The sequence below is a fragment of the Neodiprion pinetum genome, chromosome 1, assembly GCF_021155775.2.
Source record: "Neodiprion pinetum isolate iyNeoPine1 chromosome 1, iyNeoPine1.2, whole genome shotgun sequence".
NCBI classification, from domain to species: domain Eukaryota; kingdom Metazoa; phylum Arthropoda; class Insecta; order Hymenoptera; family Diprionidae; genus Neodiprion; species Neodiprion pinetum.
In genome coordinates, this window is record NC_060232.1 from 9,630,767 (window position 1) to 9,643,195 (window position 12,429).

The 12,429-nt window shown below is 35.5% G+C and overlaps 1 protein-coding gene across 7 annotated transcripts in view; it reads left to right on the top strand.

Annotated features, from left to right (window-relative positions):
- The window catches only part of LOC124210779 (acyl-CoA Delta-9 desaturase-like), a 28,043-nt gene extending 15,927 nt beyond the window's left edge, over positions 1-12,116 (top strand). For 3 of the 7 annotated variants that reach the window (XM_046609115.2, XM_046609113.2, XM_046609114.2), the window contains 5 exons: positions 3,944-4,215; positions 5,806-5,936; positions 7,630-7,835; positions 9,831-10,016; positions 10,969-12,116. In XM_046609115.2, the coding sequence (XP_046465071.1) occupies positions 3,954-4,215; positions 5,806-5,936; positions 7,630-7,835; positions 9,831-10,016; positions 10,969-11,245 (1,062 nt within the window). In that variant the 5' untranslated portion in view covers positions 3,944-3,953 and the 3' untranslated portion in view covers positions 11,246-12,116. Of the gene's footprint in view, positions 1-2,405; positions 2,580-3,819; positions 3,876-3,943; positions 4,216-5,805; positions 5,937-7,629; positions 7,836-9,830; positions 10,017-10,968 lie in introns of those variants that run through there. The other 4 variants (XM_046609117.2, XM_046609116.2, XM_046609112.2 and 1 more) reach the window with 4 other exon arrangements.
- Positions 12,117-12,429: the final 313 nt, after the last annotated feature.

The window sequence follows — 12,429 nt, forward strand, 5'->3', positions numbered from 1 at the left end:
TTATCGTCTCGACAACCGATTCTGCTCACAATCAGCTAAAGACTAACCATTCGAATCCACCACGGAAGAAGGATTGCGGTACGTGTAACGAAGTTGTAACGAAACCTTCAAAAGCTTGGGTAAATAATAAAAAATCGTATGCCCATAGAGTTTATCTTGCCAACCGCCACTCGCGAAATAAAGTAAGAAAGTGGATATTTTCTCGTGGTGAGACTTGCTCGATGGTGTTGCAAGTCGGAGATGTGAATCTAGAAACATTACGGGTCCCGAATGACCGAGAATTATATGATATCGTTCGTACGGATCTGTCACGTCTGTTGACGTTATCGAGGACTGCTCCCGCGGGAAGTTTGCAATGGAATTGTAATTATTACACACATAAACGACGATTATTGTTCCACGGTCGGTTAACGTTGTATTTTTCATTCGATTGCGTGGCTTTTTTCACTAATTACCATTTGCAATTTCCACCACAACATTCATGATGCATATTGTCTTTAGCTTCGTACAATTATCGCTTTTTATCAGCAATATTGGTATAATGTTCTATGGTAATTTCGAACAAATTAAGAATTATGTAAATTGAAGGCCACGTACGAAATTCTGTGAAAATGGAATAGAAATTCTGAGAATTGCATATTTTTGAAAATCTTGTGTGGTCATTGTTTCATAATGTAATCGGAGACGTGGAAGATTCGGAATGCTTGTGACACTTTTTGTTCGAATACTTAATTTTTTATCAACATGCGTAAATGGCGTTTTACTGCACTGTTCGGAAATGGGTCACTTTCCGCACTCTCCATGGGTTTCGAAAATCGCACTTTCGAAACAGGTGTTGGAATGATTGGTTATCGGGTATACGTGGTTCCATGATAAAAATAGTCGGCATGAAAAATAAAGTATATTAAATATCTAAAAAATGTTGCCTACACTCTTTTTTTTACGAGATGTTGTTTCGAAGCACATCCTATATGCAAACGGCAGCTAAATTTGCTCGTGATCGGGTTTGAACTTGTCAAGATTTTTTTGACAAGAAAACGACGCAAACGAGACTTTTCGTCTGTTCTCGATGTACCTTTACAACGAATTCAAAGTTATGAGACATCGACGTCTAAGAAATTTGAAATTTGTGAGTGGATTTTGCATCTATTTCAGCGCGGGTTGCGAATATCTTTGGGATCAAGTATAAAAAATCCATCGCGAGTTCCGTGAAAAATTTTCCGATCTAAATTATGGTATTTATTTTATCCTAATATCTGTGATAATTTTCGAGATTTAAGCATCCAATTAAGCTTTGTTCGCATAACCGCTTTAGTGCACTACAGGCTCGAGTCACATTTGAACGCTCACAATTCAAGAAGTAATCAAGATATTGACAGCGTATTGGAAGCATTGTTTTGAGAGTTTTTTTTTTTATCGGTAAAACACCATGTGCGTACGATTTTTTTAGAATTAATGGTAAAGCAGAAATGTCACGGCAATTACAGTTACGTGTTTACCTGAAAATTAATATTTTTTAAACCTGTAGCTTTAAAAAAAATGTCGATCTGTTGAAATATAGTTCCTTTATTTCTCGTCATGTTTATTCATGATTTTCTACAAGAAAACCTGGCGTTTATTTCATTCAAATGGCTTTTTTGAAACCAATTTCTCTGGGTTAATAGACGGTGTAGATCCACCACAGCAAATTACAAACACAGATGTCGCAACGGACGAGGATATCCTTTACGCGTACATTATCAATTTGATTATCTACTTGGATCGATAGTATAATACGATACGGTGGGATATTTCAGAGCGATGGTCTAACAGTATAATAGCTGCCTATTCCATTTCATAATTATAAATCGAGGTATCAATTATATCGACACTCTGTGACTCACACTCTTGAAAATATTTGGTGAAATGCCGGAATTTCCATAGTCGAAGTAAGCCTTGAAGAGAAAAATCACATTACATTTCATTTTCATGACTCATTTGGCAAATTCTCTGAAAATTGTTTCAGGCTATTAAAGAACGAACTTGTTACCAGGCATTTTGCATTATGTAGCCACGACTACCGATGTGCACATTATTAATTGTTCTAATTAGTATACGTATGTTATAACTGCATTCGCTTTTTAACGACTGAAAAACTGATACAATGATGCAATGACAGAAACATACTTGCCTATATAGATATAGAAATGTGACCTTTCTACCATCTCTCCGCAAACCTCCATACAATTCTGTCGGACAAGTGTTATGCCACGTGCCTGTGTTGAGCTACCTGCACATAATATCAGCACTTGATGACATATTGTTTATATTTGAAGAGTAATGTGCAAAGCCATCAATTTTTATTTTCAATGTTGGTCAATCGTCAGCGTGCGAATACAAGGTGATTTGAAATTGGGGCAACAGGCAATACGATTGCCGATCGTCAGTTTGAAATCCGACTTCCAAAGTGTCACTGCTTGTGTTTTTCTTTTTAATCCCTCCATTTTCGTGTTCGAAATTTGAAATTAATGCACTAAAACTTGGACGTTGATGTAAAAAGGCATCACGTTACATGGATTGCGCAAGGTACGTCTTGGTATGTGAGTAATTGGGAAATATACGAATTCGCGAAACTTCATGCGTCAAAAGCGAAGTTTTTTTTTATTCTTTTCATTTTCAAAAAAAATCTCGCTTTTCAATGCTCAGGACGAACCGTCCTTTAATGAAGCTTCTTAGCTTCAAGCTTGAAAAGTTCCGCCGATGTCACTTGAGTGAAATTTGTTAACGTGAGCCATGAGCAATAAGAGAAAATTAGTAATAATTCTGTGAATTTAAACAAAACATCCCCAGTTTTCATCCATCTCGTGAACGTAAAATTTAGACGCCATATTTTCGTCAAAAAACGATATCGTTAATTTACTTTTAATTGTGCACATTTAAATTCGTTCTCGTTCCGTTCATTGATACATAGGTTATCCATTAATCGTTTGAGACACGGTTTCTGCTTATCTTCACAGTTGTTCGAAGAATCGTTCAAGTATCGATGTAATTACAGAGATTTAAAAATAAACTTATGCTTTCTTAGACTATATAAAAACTGTATCCGAAAATGATATGAAACCATGAGTAGAGTCGATAATGAAAGTCATTGGCGAATGAGAACATAAGTTGTACAATGCGTTTGGTAACTTGTTAAATGAAATACGTACTTTGCTCGTTTGGAAAATGATGAAAATTCAATTTAGTTTTGTCAAATTTTCATTACACCAGGCATACAATGCTCTCATTCTGTCGACGTAATTAAAAGCATTTTTCTTTGGAACCTGTGTTTAAGTCAAGTTTTGCAATTCCATTCCCGTAAGTCAAAAACTTTTGCACCAAAACAATGTTTTTAGAGAAATGTGTCTGCAGATGGATTGAAAAATGCTGTAAGCAGCACCTGCAGGATGACTTGAGGAGTTTGATCACTCTGTAAGGTCTAAGAAAATTTTTGACGGAGCCTGAGATTATTTTTTTCACAACTGTGTAGCTGGTGTAATAGTCCGATAACTCGAAACATAACTTGAGAGTTGAGACAGTTTTGTGTTAGTTACAAGTAGAATCGTACGTGAGCCCGCAAAATAATCTAATTTACAGACTAGGGCTTTGTTTTGGCGCATGCGCATTCTTGAATAACACGCCTTTGCGCATTGTACCGTTAAGAGTACTTCGGTGCTTCTGAAACCAAACTTTCATTCACAGGTGTTTGAAAAAATAGCGTTTCTTTCCGCACTTGTTACACAATATACTGTTAAAGCATATTTTTGACGGTTATAATTGGTAAAAACTGAAGTTATTTATTTTTCACATCTACGAATGGGTAGAGTCCTAAATTATGATGCACCTCGAAAACTAAAGTAAGTGATGTATTTTTTTAATTATTGGCACAATTCTGTAATAACTTTTCGAAACTTTGTATTTACAGCTGGGAAATAATGCCGCCAAATATTGTGAACGATTCAACTGCCTTGGGGGTGGAGTTTCAAAGGGTGGCAGGATGCAAACAAGACAATATCGTGATTGCGAAAAAAAATCCGGCCATTAATAAGAACCCTAAGAAATCTTCCGAGGGACCATTTGGGTTTGAAACAACTCTGATCTGGCCAAATATCGTCAGCATCGCTCTGTTGCATTTAATCGGGATGTACATGGCCTACACAATTCCATTTCAATGCAGAAAACTTACTTTATTTTGGGGTAAGTCCAAGTCCGATTAATATTCAGTTACGGAGTTAAATCTACCGATGACAGTGAAATCGTTCACCATTCGAATAGAAATAAATTATCAAGCTATACTCGTTTCTTTTTGCAATAAATATTTACAACCTACGTACGTAAAAATTATTTTTACGAGTTGAATTCGCGATAATTAGAATTTATACTTGAAAGTGAAATTAGGAAATAAAATAGACATATTATCGACCAGATAACTGTATATGCAGAGAAAAGTAGCTAAGAACGCAACTATATTTTATCTGGCTTAGCCAGTTATTACAATAATAAAATTTTTGAAAAATTGTGTCTTATGAGTTTGAAAAAATCTTATTTGATTTATATTCAAATGTGGTTTATACAATTTTAATTTTTATGCGATCGCACTTGACGATTAACAATTTAAAGCAGTTTTTCTGCATCGTGTTGACAACTGCTAAAATATATACGCCACTTCTACTTGTCCGACCGAAGCTTTCTTCGTTGTAGATTTTTTAAATTTCTCTCTGGATTTTATTTCACGCCCTGCGTCATTTATAACGAGCAGCACTGCGAAAATGAACGGAATGCACTGTTGTTGGACGGTAATTACACAGTATACGTAGCAGTGTTACCAATTAATGCGAACAGACGTAAATAAGAAACAACGAATGGCTTTCAAGATGTAAATGGGAAGGCGCAACAACTCTTAAAACGTTGATCGTTAATGTTTTTCTTGCATTTTTCGGGGACTCAAAGCTCTTTGCCAGAAATTACGAAATACTCATAAAAATTAATAGTTGGTTCTATTCGCAAACTATTCATTCTCCCAGCGTACACTTGTAATTACATTGCGAATTTTTATTTCGTTGAAACACGGTTCCTTTGCCGTAAATCATCACAAATGTTTGAAATACCATTATATAATACTTTTGAATATTCGAAATACTTTACAGTTTTTAAGAAAATACTATACACATCAGGATAATCTATTAACCGAAGTAAAGTCAAAGAAACGCTAAAAACGATCGATTATCGATCTGGTCCGAAACGTCCCATAAAGTTAGAAAACCATTGTTTGCCAACAATACAGTACAAAAGCAATTTATTTATTCGACCAAATCTTGGCCAATCAGAACGAACTACTTCCTGACAATGAGTATGCATAAACGATAAGCTTTGCAGGAGCTTACAACGAAGCGAGTTGATTAACGTGAAAAGCTCGACAGGTTATTCGACAAGTAAATGCAAGCGTAAAAATATTATGACAGTGACAAATTGCATACGCGAATTCTTGGTGCGTCGAAAGACGCGATTCGAGTCGTACTTATGATTTGTTCAACGACGGTAGAAATTGAGTCAGGGAAAATTCCTTGTCTTCCGAATACATCCAGGGGGTGATTCAACAGCCCCGAACTTAGGGGTGGAACCGAATGGCTCACCTGTTCCCAAAATTCAGCCATCTTATTGTTAATTAACCCGTGTCGAGCGGTACGACGCTTCCACCGAATAAGGAAATCCCTCACCACTCGACATTTATTTCCCATACATCATTCCCCGATGACAATTATTACAACCTGTTTCTATTTATTCAAGGACTTTTAATCGGGATGTCGAGTGGATTCGGAGTGACCGGTGGCGTTCATCGTCTCTGGAGTCATCGTTCCTACAAAGCAAAGTGGCCTCTTCGTGTCATCCTTATAATATGCTATTCCATCGCTGGTCAGGTAAACAAATTTAACTGTAGGCTCGCGATAAGTATATCGAACGAATAAACAAACATCGCGCGATCCTAATCGCGGTAACTAAAAATTATAACACAAAAATTATTACAGTACGAATATCGGACTCAGAAAGTCGCGTGATTCTATGTTCTGGTTGATTATAAGACGTTATATGTTATTGCGTAATCAACGTATGACTAGAATTATCCGCGCATGTGTATGACGAGTGGTCAATTCTTCGAGAATGTGATCTCGGCTGATGCAATATCTTGGTAGAATTTTACAAGCGGAAAATACAGGTTCGCCTACGTTCTGAATACGTTTCAAAAAAAAAAGGTATATATCACCACGTGGAAACGTATGATTGACAAAATTTTACAAACAAACCATCGAACCGTCATCGAGGTATCGGGTAAAAAAATTGGGTAATTATTGCAATCGAGTCTTTGCATTAAAAAATTTTACATGCAGCGCACGAAGCGAAGAAACCAAAAATACTTTGGGATACATTGTTTTCTTTTTCTCTTTTTCTTTTTTTATTTAAACAAAAACCGAAGCTCGTAAAACTGCGTAATGACACAAAGTCAGCGAAATTCAACTGCTCGTACGTTTGAATCTGTATTTTTTACACTTCAGAGTGGAAAATTTCATGAAATGGACCACTTCCGATCAAACCTTACGCAGTTCAATGAAATCATTTCTTTGAAACAAAAAAGAAATTTCGATTCGTCTAATTGGATTCATTCTTTTACGGAACATAATATTTATTTGACAGCCCGCGTAAAATAAATCAATTATTTCATTTAACGGAAAAAATGTGTGCACACGAAAAAAAGTTTATAGAGTTTAAGTTGCGTTAGAATTTTTCTGTTCCAACTGTAATTTTATGATTCTTTCCCTCGTTGAAATGCAATCATCGGTGTGGCATATAGTTGGCAAATTTATAAAAGTAGGAGACGCACAAAAATGAGAGTCCCCAACAATCCTAAATTATTTATGCATACAATGCACTGGTTATACGCCTGTACAAAACACGTTCGCACCGTAAATCCCCAAGAAATCTTCCCGATATGTATTTCGAGATACTTTTACGTTGAGTGTAAAAATTCGATGAATTATTTAACAAAAAGGTTCACCTGCGTGTTCATTCATTTATTTATTTCATCAGTTCGTTTATACTTTCAAATACAAAAGATAAAATGCAGACCCGTACAGAGGTAAACTTAGTTACTTGTTCGCAAGTCTGATGTAAGTCTTAAGACTAATGGAATAAAAGTTTTGAAAGAAGACAAAGTTCCAAAATATAACGATAGAAGTTACCATGAATATATAGTTATAATTTTTTAATCAATATCTTTCAAGTAATACACTCTAACAACATAACAAAACTTATAGTTAGAGATTCTCCAAAATCCATGACTTTATTTTATTTTTCGTTTATGTTATTATTTAAGGTTTTAAATTCATTTGGCAGATCGTTGACAACATTTACAGCCGTGACATAGCTACCCTTGCTACTAACAGTTTTGCATCTCTTCGATATAATGACGCTTTCATTTCCATAGTAATACTGTTGAAATTGATAAGCGTATCCTTGAAAATATCATAATGACATTTAAGCGGTTCATTTTTTTAAACTAAACAATTGTTTCTTGTGAGAACGAGGTATGAATATGTCTCTTTATTTTCGAAACAGAATACGATTTACGACTGGGTGCGTGACCATCGGGTCCACCACAAATACACGGAAACTGACGCAGATCCACATAATAGTAACAGAGGGTTCTTCTTCGCTCATGTGGGGTGGCTTATGATGAGAAAACATCCGGAAGTGATACGTCGAGGGCGTCAAGTAGATATGACCGACGTTCTTTCCGATCCGATAGTCCAATTTCACCAGAGGTGAGTACAAAGCTGAACAGCGTAGAATCGTTACTCAATGCGTCCGGTGCAACTGATTAAATTGTGAGATAAAAGAAAAAAGAAGTCGGATGAAAACGTCGCTTGCATTATTACTAACGCTATTGCGAAAGATATAGAAGCGCTAAATCGAGCAATAGAATTCGCACTCTTGTTCGCAAAGTTTAACAAAGAAAAACTGTTACGTGTGTCGTTTCTCATCTTCTGAGTAAAAAAGCCAAAGCTTATACTTTTATGATATTAATGTAAGCTTTGGACTCTCTTGCTGCAGAGAATCGTTCGGCTTTCCCTTTTTTTTCAGGCTTGTGGAAAAGTTCGATTTTTTATTTAATCAATACAAGTCGTGCCTGCAATACACGCATGAACACGTTGCATAAGTTTGTCAGAATTTCGACGTTGAGATTGAAAATGTGAGATAGCAAAATTTGTTCGTCACCGAATTTGAGAATATACGAATTTATATCGACCTGATGGAATTATTCTTAAATCAGTGAGGAAATAATTTATCGTCCTACCTATCAGTTCACGGTTGTAGAATAGATATACACAGATTTATAAGCATTTTATCGTATGCTGCATAAGTTACTTCACTGTATACGTAATCAGCAGCACGAAGCGAATACATGTTTGTACCGTGCAAATGTGTGCTAATCAATTCGCGATAAAAACTTTTTTAATCAGTCCAATAATTACGAATACATAACGATGTACTTTTTCGCTTTTGTTTTTAACGTGACGATAATTTATTTTAATCAATAACTCATACTAACCGTCGTACAATTTGAGAATTCAATCAAATTCTACCCGCAAATATAATGGCAAACTCTGCATTAGAATTTATGCAACAAGTTTCTTTTACCACTATCTTCTGCGATGTAGCAAGTAGTGCATATTTTATAAAGTCGCGTTCGTTTTCTCTGAAGCACACTATGGCAATATGCCTGCGGACTGAACTTTTTGTCATGTTCTTTACGAATTGACACTTCTTGAGTCAGTTTTAGCTTACTAACGTAAAATTGATTTCACCAGTAAGAAAGCGTTTCATTTGAATTAAGCTCTTAATAAGAACTAAAATACATGAAAAAACCAGTTAGACACGTAAAATTTTACCATATATTAACGTAATTTTTTTTGCTAAATTAACAGTCAAAAAAATATGACCGGTCACTTAGAAAATTACGAATAGATAAAAGTAGCTCGTCATTTTTGTTTCACCTCCAATAATTTTCGTTTTTATCGCTACAAAGCAATACAAAATTCACAGCCGATAATGAATATATTGATTAATTTATCATAGTTTGATTACAAAAATATATGCTCAAAAAGATAATTTTTGGATTTATTCTTAGTTTTTCTTAGAATTTTTTCGCTAGATTAACTACATATTTTATGTTGTGACCAATGTGGTAATTTTACTCACGGTCACGTTACCAGCTTGTGACGATAAATGTGCGGTAAATTTACCAATCACGTTTACCATTTTGTAAGAATTTTTGTTAAACGAAACCTATTTACTTGCCTCTGCATATAACTTCTGAAGAATTTACGGTGTGAGGCAATTGCAATAAAATCAAGGGTGACAGATTGGAAAAAGGGTTAACCGAAGCGTTGGAGGTTATCGATAATCAAATTAATTGAATACATTAACAACCGAGATTCGGTATCTGACTCAATTCCTATTGAGAGGCACAACAAAACATAACAAAACAAAAATTAATGAGATTAAGGATTTTAATTTGAAAATTAAGATTCAAAGAAGAAAAACTTTTTCAATTCTTATGAGAACACAGATTTTACGTTTTGCATAACATTGTCGAACAGCTGCTAATACTTTATTTAGCATTAAAATTTTCATTTACAAGAAATTCAAACTAGAAACGAAATTGGTAAAAAGTTTCACGTACGCACAATCAAAAATTTATCAAAATTCGACGAACACATCGTATGAACAAATTTCCTGATCAATTAATTTTTCAGGTATTTTTGGCAAATGAAGCTCCTGTTCTGTTTCGTTATTCCGATAGTGGTGCCGGTCTATTTTTGGAATGAGACCTGGTACATCTCCATAATGAGCCAGATCTTCATACGCTACATAGCGGGTCTTAATTTTACCTGGTTGGTAAACAGTGCAGCTCATATGTGGGGAACAAAGCCTTACGACAGGTGAGTCGTGATAATTAATATCTCAATCCGAGTTCCATTCGATCATTTGGTTTCTCTCTTCGTGTTCTTTTAAAATCTTACATCGATTCGGAGGAGCGAGGTATTACCATAAAAAATCCGATACAACCTAACAGAACCAAAGGAAGGAAGTTATGCACAGACTGAAATTCCTAACGACCAAACGGTCCGTCGTCTGCTAAAATTTAATGCGCACGCGCCACAATCCGAGAACGGCTGTTTGCCAGGATGACCAACCTTCATCGTGGACAATTTATCGCGATGTACACTGTTAAAAATGATTGTGAATTTACTACACATTTACTGTACAAAAGAGGTGTAAATTTAGAAATTCAGCGCAGCAACGTAAATTGCTATGCATTTGTTTGAAATTGACGATGAAAATTTTTGATTTTACTAAAATTTATAGGAAAAACACAAAAAAGTAATTTGATTTCACTAAATTTTTTAGTAAATTTATTTTGTTTGTAAATTGAATACACAGTAAATGTACGGTGAATTCACTGTTCCGTATCCGGATAAAACTTCTAATGCAGCGTAAGAAGTTCCATACAGAAATTTTAACAGTGTAGCATGGAACAACAAACTGATCAGCCCCGAAGAAAGATCACTCATCCTTGAATGAATCTCAAAAAATGAATAACTGTTGACTTTAACTTTGATAATCTTAGTGATAAATAAAATTAATATGTGTTGACACGTCAATTAACCGAATACGGCCTGCTGCAAAGTTTTTGCTAACTTTATTCATTGTCATCGCATGTTTGTAGCGCATGCGCATTAAATTTTAGCAGACGACGGACCATGCAGTCGCAATGAATACACTCTGAAAAATCTGAAACGTTGAAATTATTTTTTAGTCCAGCGATATTCACACCTTCATTTCGTAATTTCGCGACTGGCACGAGGTGACGGAAATGTTTTAATTTTACAGCGGCATATCGCCGGTGGAAAATTTGAGTGTAGCCATAGTGGCAATGGGAGAAGGGTGGCATAACTACCATCACGTGTTTCCATGGGATTACAAGGCGGCCGAACTCGGCAATTACACTTTCAACGTGACGACTTTCCTTATCGACATGTTCGCCAAAATTGGATGGGCCTACGACCTTAAGCAGCCCTCAGCTGCGCTTGTGAGGAAAGTCGCAGAAAAGCACGGGGACGGTTCGCACCACGAATGGCGCGAGGCTCCCGAACCGGAAGAGCAGTGAAAATAAAAGACGCTCGGATTTTTATCTTGTTACAGATTTGGATTTTTGCACTACGTTGAAGTCCCAGGCAGGCACTTAATTCGGCGCAATAATCAAGTATATAAGCATGAAAGTTAGTACTTTTTAGTTGCAAGGGTAATTCGGTGACGCTGAATGGAATGGTTATGATAATTTTGCAATCGAGCCTCGAGATCGTTATAAAAAAAAGGGGTTAAACCGTTTTATTCGAGACCTAATAACTTTATCAAAAAAATATGTTAAGCGTATATTTGTACCTTCAAAAGTGAGGGAGGGAAAAAACGAAAAACCATTTATATTGGTGGGGGGATTTTAAAAAGTAGAATAATATTAAATTTGTATATATGTCGGATTCTTTGGTTGCATATCGCTTTAGTAAGAGTTCAATCCATCGTCACCGAATTTACCCTCAAATCAAGTTTTCGCATTCATACCTAAAAAGTATCACCTTTTGATTTTTTTCTTGGCCTACAAACAGTAGGTTGTTGAACTTGCAGCGCAGAATCTGTTTAAATTTGTTGTGTATTTATTTTCGATCGGCGCTGATACAGATAAGAATAACGACATCAAAATTCTAGAGATTACGTCGATAATTATCGTGTATATCGTTATATTCACTTGGCGATACTGATATATTCTGTTACTGTTATTTTTATATGTATTTTCCCATGGGTAAAACTATTGCTAGTCATAAATGCGCGTATTATGATACGCGAAAATTGAACTTACAAGTACATACATGGATCGAATGTGCTAACGCTCCAACATTGTCATGGTATGTATGGAATCGCATCTAATTGTTAGTTCATAAGTTATAAAAGTATGGAAATAAAAAAATACCACATTCCTGCAATTTTGACATACTGCTGATAATTAAGTTTAAGCTGCTCGAGACAGAAATTTGAACACATTAAATATATTTAAATCATGCTCTGCGTAGCTGGAACCGAGATTTTCAACGAACAGATTTTTACGACTAAAGGAGAACAATAATTATATTCATTGGGGGACATAATATGCGTGAACTTTGCACGATGCGTGATTTTTCAACACTTCGTCGTCGTATTCTGCTTTCTCTTTGAACATTCGACGATTTAAAATTTCACTTCGTTTAACCCTGAGAATTTCGAACGAAGATAAAAGTAAATCGAAAATAATTTTGTACA